The 9,012-nt window shown below is 47.0% G+C and overlaps 1 protein-coding gene and 1 long non-coding RNA gene across 2 annotated transcripts in view; one reads left to right on the forward strand and one right to left on the reverse strand.

Moving 5' to 3' along the window:
• The window catches only part of DBNDD2 (dysbindin domain containing 2), a 27,526-nt gene extending 27,191 nt beyond the window's left edge, over positions 1-335 (reverse strand). Inside the window, exon 1 of the mRNA XM_077335468.1 lies at positions 54-335. Coding sequence (XP_077191583.1) covers positions 54-90 — 37 coding nt within the window. The 5' untranslated portion in view covers positions 91-335. The remainder of the gene's footprint in view (positions 1-53) is intronic.
• LOC143836308 (uncharacterized) overlaps positions 1-2,630 on the forward strand; it is a 4,206-nt gene extending 1,576 nt beyond the window's left edge. The window contains exon 3 of the long non-coding RNA XR_013230570.1: positions 661-2,630. This is a non-coding gene — a long non-coding RNA (uncharacterized LOC143836308). The remainder of the gene's footprint in view (positions 1-660) is intronic.
• Positions 2,631-9,012: the final 6,382 nt, after the last annotated feature.

The following is a 9,012-nucleotide window of genomic DNA, read 5'->3' on the forward strand; positions in this document are numbered from 1 at the left end:
GTGCCGCCCTGCGAAGTGCGCGCCTTGCCCGCCGCCGCCCCGAGCAGACTTACCGGGCAGCCTGGTGTTGGCGCTGGGCGCGTCCGACATCGCCTCCCTCCCGGCGGCGGCGGCTCTGCGGCGGCCCGCCTGCTCCCTCCCTGGCTCCCCGGCGGCGGCAGGTCAGCGGCGAGCGCTCGGGCGGCTGCCCACCATCTCCTCGGGCAGGGGCACCCGGGCGGCCTCTCCGCGCTGGATGGCTGGCGGGCTGGCGGCGACTCGGGCGGGACGTACCAAGTGGCGGCGCAGCCGAGGGGGAAGGAGGGGCGGGCGGGCGGAGCTCCGCGCGGCTTGCGCGGCGGCGGCGGCGGCGCTGGGCTGAGCGCGCCGCAGAAGTGCCCCTCCCGAGGCCCCAGAGCGCACACGCGCCCTTCCCAGGGCCGGCCTTGGCGGCGGCCGGCTCATGGCCAAGAGGAGCTGCCTGGAGGGTCAAGGGAGGATGGAGCAGGCAGGGCTGCGGGAACCGGGGCCGGAGGGGGCTTGCAGTAACTGTCAGCCGCTGCCTTCCCTACCCGGAGCATAAAGTGGAGCTGTGCATCCCATTACTTCCCCCCCCAAAAAAAGAAATCGTTTCAATATACCTTTGTTTATACATTGATACTCTGCTTTTCTTCCCCAAAGGGACCATCCTCCAAGTGGGGCCTGGAGATCTCCCGGAATTACAGCCAATCCCGAGACGACAGAGATCCCCGGAGAAAATGGCAGCTTTCCAGGGAAAACTCTATGGCGTTATACACTGGGGATCCTCCCTTCACCAACTCCTCCCTTCTCAGGGGCTGCCCCCCAAATCTCCTGGTATTTCCCAACCAAGAGTTGGCATTGGCAATCCTAGACACAAAGTGGCACACATCGCTCTCTGCCTTCTGTTTTTATCTTCACAACAACCCTGTGAGGTAGGCTAGGAGCCATGGCAGAGTTCAGATTCCATCATGAGTTTCCCTGAGCCTGGCCTGACACTCAAAATATTATTCTACTCTGGCTGTCAAAGTACAATTCCAGATGTATCCTCGTGTTAAATCCATGGGTTCGAGGAAGCCAGGACCATCAGGAGTTCAATCAGCTCTTTATTAGGATCCCAGCATGGTGGGACAAGAGGCAAAACTGAACTGAACTGAGGAACCCCTTAAGAACCTCAACTTATATACAATTGCAAACAATAGATCTTCCCATCAGTTTGTGCCATTGGTCAGTTTCAGTTTAAACTGACTAGATCCCTAGACCGGGATCTAGCAATGCTTTGGTCAACTACATTGCCTGCTCCAATCTTGCCTCAGATCTCAAGCTCAGAATCATTCCCAGAGCCACATACATAACACAGAGTCCTTGTGGGGACACCCAGGGGGTGCTGTCTCCTAGGAAGACGGCTGAGAGGGTAGTAACTCCATACTGTTCACCTGTTTTCTCCTCCCTACTTCCTGCTCCTGTACAACTGAGAAGGGGCACCAAATGGAGGGAGGGGGGAGCTGTTCTGGCTTTTGGCTGCCCTGCTTTTATTTATAGAGTGACGGTTCCTCTCCATACCTCATTGCAGGGGGAATTCGGGCGTGTAGGGCATGCTTTTCAGTATATATGGAAAGTCAAGGTCTCCCTGCCTGCAAAGGGACATCAATGATTAATGCCCCGTGTTCCTCTGGACACAGGAAGATGTGATTGCAGGTGTTTTAAGGCAGATCCTAAGCAGTTAATAGCCCAAAGGAGGAGTCAAAGAAGTTTCTGATTATATAACTCCTAACCTAGCATCGCGACCTAGAAATCCTGTTTCTGGTTTGCGTTTACCATTAATGAATCTGATTCCTCGTTAGGATTTGCAAGGCAGGCCTGATTATGAACCCCTCCATCCCTGAAGCACACACAGGAAGCTGCCTGAGGCTGGTGTGACAAGGTCAGTATTATCGACCGCACCTTCTCAACCAGAGTTTTGTGAAACCCCGGGGTTTCTTGATAGTCCTGGGCTTCCCAAATGGGTGGGAGTTAATTTTTAAATATATTTTTTAAATGTGTTAAACATTTGTCAGGTGATATGACCATATATGGTCATGTTGACCCACCCACCCACCCCCTCCCGAAATGGCCAGTGATGGGCCTGGAGGGAGTGGGAAGGGAGGGGAGGGGCCAGGCCTGGTTGGGCGTGTCCACAGCTATGCTTCCCAACCATTTTCTGCACAATCCTGCCACTTCTGGGGTTTCTTGAAGCCTGAAGAATGTTTCAGGGATTTCTCAACAGTAAAAAAAAGTTGAGAAAGGCTGATCTACTGTAAGTGGCAGCAGCTCCACAGGGTCTCAGACAGATTTCCACCTACCCCCCAACCTACTTCCTTGATCCTTTTAACTGGAGAAGGTGGGGATCGATCCTAGAACCTTCTACATATAAGGCTGAGCTACAGCCTCTCACCTAAAGCCAGTTGTGGCTTACTGGATAGGGATCTGGATGACAGAATACCCACCCAATGAGAGGACAATCATTATTTGACCCACCTACCCTATCGCATCAGCCTGTTTTGAAGATGAAATCGAATAAAGCCCTGCACATTATCTTGAGCTCCCTGAAGAAGTGTGCATGTACACAAAAGCTTATACCTTGAATAAATACTTTGTTGGTCTTAAAGGTGCCATGGACTCAAACTTTGTTCCGCTGCTCTACACACCTACCCATATCTCCACTGCAAAGACTGCCATTCCGTTCCTAGCTGGACACAGATACATTCATCTCTTTGCATTTCAGCTGTTCCCTCCTGGCATGATGAGGCAAGCTCTACCACTGCCCTTATACCTGTGGGTTCTATTATTTGAGAATGGCAGGGAGCACCTGGGCTTTCCTTCATCTTTGTGTGGCTCCATTCCCTTTTAGGGGTTTCCTTCCCTGGAGGTGTGACAAAGGAAGCACTTTGTTTGGCCCCACCTCCTCTGCAGCCATTTTGAGTTTGGCTCCACCTTCTGCTCACTACATCCTCTCAAAATTTCAAAGGGGCCAGCAGGCTCAGAACAGTTGGAGCGTCCTGAGTTGGAGTGTCAGATTAGAGAGATCCAGGTTCCAGTTATCTCTCTGTCAAGGAAACATACTGAGTAACCTTGGGTCAGCTATTCTCTCTCTCTCTCTGCCTGACTTACTATACAAGATAATAATAAACCTTTATTGGCATAAAACAATAAGAGGCAAATACAGCCAAGCAGGATAAAAATATAATAGGGTAAAATAAGCTCATAAGCGATACAAGATAAACTACATGCACCTCAATAAACTCACTGTAACGTGTTGCAAGCTGATCACGTACCAAGGATCACAGTCATCTTTCAACAACTCTTTAAATTTAGTCGAGATTGGGATCACCATATTACAGATCTGTAGGGGTGAGACTACCTAGGAGTCTACCACCACCTAGTGGGTTGCAGAGGAGAGCAAATCTGAAACAAGGTCTTCCATCCTCCTTGCTTCCAGCTGCTACATTCCAGTAACTTCACTGCACAAAATAAAAATAAGCAAGAGGCTTTTTGTTAAACCAGATGAATTTTCATGCAGTCAGTATGGGAAGCCCTTAGCATTCTGCTTGCCTCTTCTCTCATTTCCTTAGTCTAGGATTAGAATGGGGGAAGCCACTGTGGGTCATACGGGTGGCTTTCTTCCAGTTTATGAGATGCATTTCTGTGGGATGGTGGAAGTAGACCTGGCAAAGCAAGGAGGAAGACTTTAGTGAGCAGCTCTGGACTTTGCTTGCTCCCGTATTGCAATCCCCCAATACATACCGAGCCACTTCTCCTGCAAAAGCTCATCTCTATCAGTTCCACTTCTGCTGTTCATGTGGGTAATTGGTACCCTTCACTGGGGAAGTGAGGATGAAAGTCACCGTTGCCAAGCAACTGCTGAGGCCTCTTCAGAACAGTCTCTCTTTGACCTCCAAAGCTGCCTGGAGTGAATGGACTGGGAAGAGGGGAGAGAGAAAGGAAGAGATGCTAAAGTCTCCTCTGCACCCATGGCAATGCTTCTTCCTAGATGAGATGAAGAATCCATACTAGCCACTGTGAACTGGAATGAAAAATGATTTGCGTGGCTGATTTTAATATCTAAGGTGACCATGAAACATGGTTTCCTTGGGGAGCGGCTAATGCCTAAAAAAGCAATCCCATCCATCTTCTGCTAGCAGCGGGCTTTTGCAGGCTTTTCATACTGTGTTGCCCAAAGGCTGCCTCCCCATCATTTTATAGCAGATTAATCTCTGGAGCAAGCAGATCATTAGCTTTGGGATGCCACCTCTAGCAGCCAGCGGCCACTTAATGGAGAATAAGTGGTTTTGCATTTGGTCAGTGCTTGGTAACGAGACCTTGGACACAAACAGTTCTGGGTTTGATGAACGTTAGGATTTTGGCTTCTCTGTACCTCCTTGCTCTTTATCTTATTTGGTGTAGTGGTTAGGAGTGCCGACTTTTAATTTAGCGAGCAGGGTTTGATTCCCCGCTCCCCCACATGAAGCCAGCTGGATGACCTTGGGCTCGCCACAGCACTGATAAAGCTGTTCTGACTGAGCAGTAATATCAGGGCTCTCTCAACCTCACTTCTCTCACAGGGTGTCTATTTGTGGGGAGAGGAAAGGGAAAATGAATGTAAGCTGCTTTGAGACTCCTTTGGGTAGAGAAAAGCTGCATATAAGAACCAACTCATCTTCTTATTTAGAACATTTCGATGCCAACTCTTCAGAGTCCTGTTTGAGTCAGCTTACAATAAAAAACGCAGAATATAAAACACAAGGCATTAAAAAAAAACAAGCCACTGGAAATAAAGCAGCATAAATCAAAAGGTATCCATAAAACACAAGCATGCCATTGAAAAGGTTTAAAAAAATTCTAACCAATCCTGGTGCCTAAAAAGACAGTACAGTAGGTGCCAGGTGAACATCAAGAGGGAAGGCATTTCAAATGAAACAAATGGCAAAAGTTTCAATAAATGCTGAACACAAATGTGGAAAAGTAGACTCTAACTTCACAGCTTCCCACATTTTTGTCCAACATTTATTGAAACGTTTGTTTTTCTTATATTTATATAACGCCCTCCCTTGCAGCTCCGGGCAGTTTACATGGAACACGGGGGGGGGGGGGATATGGGATTAGTACAGTATAAATCAGTAATGAAGTCAGATAAAACAACAGTAGTAACAGTGGTTTCAGTAATGTCCCAATAACTAGTGGTAATAACATTAACATGCTAACTATGGTGCGGAACTGTGGATGTTCTGTCAGGGCCCTAATCTCTTCATGGTGCTCCTTCCACCAGTCAGGGGCCAGGACAGAGAAAGCTCTGGCCCTGGTTGAGGCTAAGCGTGCTTCCTTGGGGCCAGGGATCACCAGCCAGTTGGAAGTGGTGGAGCGTAGGGCTCTTTGGGGGGTATAGATGGCTAGGCTGTCCCTCAGGTACACTGGGCCAAGACCACGTAGGGCCTTAAAGGTGATTACCAAGCCCTTTGGTCATTGTTTCAAGGACAGAATAATTTGCACTGGGACTGTAGTTCCTTTTGAGAGCTATTATAAAAGGTATACTTGTCACTGAAGGTTTTCTGAAAGCATTTACAGCATCCTGGAGAAAAGGAGGTTGAGAGGGGACATGATAGCCCTCTTTAAGTATTTGAAAGGTTATCACTTGGAGAAATGGAGATAGTGACAGATTTTATTTTCCTGGGCTCCAAGATCACTGCAGATGGGGACTGCAGCAAAGAAATTAAAAGACGCTTGCTCCTGGGGAGGAAAGCTATGGCAAATCTAGACAGCATCCTAAAAAGCAGAGACGTCACCCTGCCAACAAAAGTGCGTTTAGTCAAGGCTATGGTATTCCCAGTTGCAATGTATGGCTGCGAAAGTTGGACCATAAGGAAGGCTGAGCGTCAAAGAATTGAGGCTTTTGAACTCTGGTGCTGGAGAAGACTCTTGCGAGTCCCTTGGACTGCAAGGCGAACAAACCGGTCAGTCCTAGAGGAGATCAACCCTGACTGCTCTTTAGAAGGCCAGATCCTGAAGATGAAACTCAAATACTTTGGCCACCTCATGAGAAGGAAGGACTCCCTGGAGAAGAGCCTAATGCTGGGAGTGATTGAGGGCAAAAGAAGAAGGGGACGACAGAGAATGAGGTGGCTGGATGGAGTCACTGAAGCAGTAGGTGCAAACTTAAATGGACTCCGGGGAATGGTAGAGGACAGGAAGGCCTGGAGGATCATTGTCCATGGGGTCGCGATGGGTCGGACACGACTTCGCACATAACAACAACAACACTTGGAGGAGGGCAGGATGCTGTTTCCATTGGCAACAGAGGAAAGGTACAACGATACAAGTACAACGATATAGGCTAGATATCAGGGGAAAAAAAATTCACAGTCAGCGTAGTTCAGCAGTGGAATAGGCTGCCTAAGGAGGTGGTGAGCTCCCCCTCACTGGCAGTCTTCAAGCAAAGGTTGGATACACACTTTTCTTGAATGCTTTAGGACGCTTAGGTCTGATCCTGCATTGTGCAGGGGGTTGGACTAGATGGCCTGTATGGCCCCTTCCAACTCTATGATTCTATGATTCTAAGTGACAAACTTTCAAATACTTAAAGAGGGCTATCATGTCCCCTCTCAACCTCTTTTTCTCCAGGCTGAACATTCCCAAGTCCCTCAACCTATCTTCATAGGGCTTGGTCCCTTGGCCCCAGATCATCTTCGTTGTTCTCCTCTCTACCCTTTCAATTAAAAAAAAAATTCACAGTCAGAGTAGTGCAGCAGTGGAATAGGCTGCCTAAGGAGGTGGTGAGCTCCCCCTCTCTGGCAGTCTGCAAGCAAAGGTTGGATACACACTTTTCTTGGATGCATTAGGATGATTTGCGCTGATCCTGCATTGAGCAGGGAGTTGGACTAGATGGCCTATGTGGCCCCTTCCAACTCTATGATTCTATAGAACTGGGGATCGCTCTGGCAAGTCTACCTGTTTAAGGACATGAAGGACGTTAAAGGACATGAAGGAATTCTAGAGGTGCAGCATCATGTTCCAGGTTTTCCCGCCTCTCATCAGTGTAATTTTTGTACTCGACAGTCTTTGTGTAACCAACTCCGGTTTTGAGTGGCATACTGAGCTCAGGTGAGCTTTGTTAAAGCTGCTTGTTCTGACCTTTATATATACAAGGCGAGAAGGTGGTTAACAGCACCCTTCCTGCCTCGTGCCTAGCACATTCCCCTCACAACTCCATCCTGCTTTTAAGAGTTCCCTTCAGGAGCCTGGGGCTTGCCTTGCCCTTCCAGAGCAGGCTTCTCAGAACTGTTTGTCTCCTCTTTTGCTCCCAGCAGCGCCTCTGGGCTTTTCTCCTGCAGTGCACCTCTCAGGGAAGTGGCTTCCCTCCCCAGCCTGCCGCTCCCACACCATGTAATTCAGCTAACAACGTGGATTTCACAACCTGAGAACAGTCATCGAAAGACAGTATAATGCCTACCATATAAACAGTGCAGTATGAAGAGGGGTGGGTGGGGAGGCAATGGCCTAAAATTTTCATGGGCAGCTATATTGTCTTGATAAACTGGGACAGTTTGATAAGAAGATGCCTTCTCTTCGGTAAAGATAAAGGTGCCAAAAATTCCCCACAGTGGCCAGGCTCGAGAGAGAGCCTGAGATGGGAAGAGACTTGAATCTGCTTGCATTGCTGACTGCTTGCATATAGACAGAAGGCTTTGGCTCTTAACAAGATTTTTTGAGGGGGGAAAATCAGCAGAAACTGATCCATCGCAAATTTCTGTGGGTAGAAGAGATTTCCATCCCTTGACTTTTTCACTATCTCCTGTTGCTGCAAGCCCCAAATGCTCTCTGAAATGCTGCTCCTGATGGACAGGGAAACACCAGGGGCAGTATGAGGGGAAGTTGGAAGTCTACAGTTTTGGGAATGAAAGTTGTGTTATCTTCTACCCATGTAAAACAACTGCTGCAATGAAAAGATGCAAACAGTTTTGCTTACAAAACTGTTGAAGTCAGCCTGGAACTTCCTTTTATAGCTGCATTTAGAAACCATTTTAAATCAACTTTTCAAACATGCAGTGAATCCATTACTGCTGATTATCACTTTTACACTTTAAAAAATTCTTATTAAGGACCAGGCTCCTGGCAGTTCCTCTATACATAGGCAGAATTATTCATTTAATGTTCAATGATATTTTGGATTGATACATATGTTAACATATATTTTACATTTTGACATTTGACATTTCCCCCTGTTAATTGTCATGTTTATCATATGTTAAAAAATTATCTTACCCACCCAAACTGGGGATGGGCATGTATTGTGTGGTGTGATACTTCAACATGGAAAACACATGCCAAGTCAGCCTGTCTCTCTGTATGTCTCTTTTTTAAAATTAGGAGATATTGTCATTGTCATTAAACTTTGTCATCATTAAATTCAGTTTCATGTTAAAAACTATCTGAAATATCCAAGGACAGCTTCATGGGAAATGTTAGCTCAACTAAAATGTTAATTTAGTGCATAGGGGTAAAGGGTGGGAAAGTAGTTTCCTACTAGGGATTATGAGGAACAAAAATAAAGCAGTCCTTAATATAAAAATCTTTGTAGAAGTTTATGGGGTGTGGCCATATTTGAATAATATGCTCGGTTCTAATTAGCAATGTGTATTGTAGCTGAAGCAAAGGCCAGCCAAAATAATAAGAGGGTTGGAATATTCTTATGTGGAAAGGCTAAACTATTTTGGTCATGAAATCATGAAAGAAGTTTCCAGGAGCACCTTAAAGACTAACAACATCTGTGGTAGAGCATGAGCTTTTGTGAGTCACTGCTCACTGTTACTGGGCCCTTGGTCTTTACTACTGCTACAGACAAACATGGCTACCCATCTTGAGATATGGAAAAAGTCTGTATAATTACAAACAGTATATAGATTTTCCACCCAATGTCATAAAAGTAGAACTGGGATGCTCCAGTAAAAATGATTGCCTGTAAATGACAGAAGGGAAAAAAGC

This window comes from Paroedura picta, chromosome 4, assembly GCF_049243985.1.
Source record: "Paroedura picta isolate Pp20150507F chromosome 4, Ppicta_v3.0, whole genome shotgun sequence".
NCBI lineage: Eukaryota > Metazoa > Chordata > Lepidosauria > Squamata > Gekkonidae > Paroedura > Paroedura picta.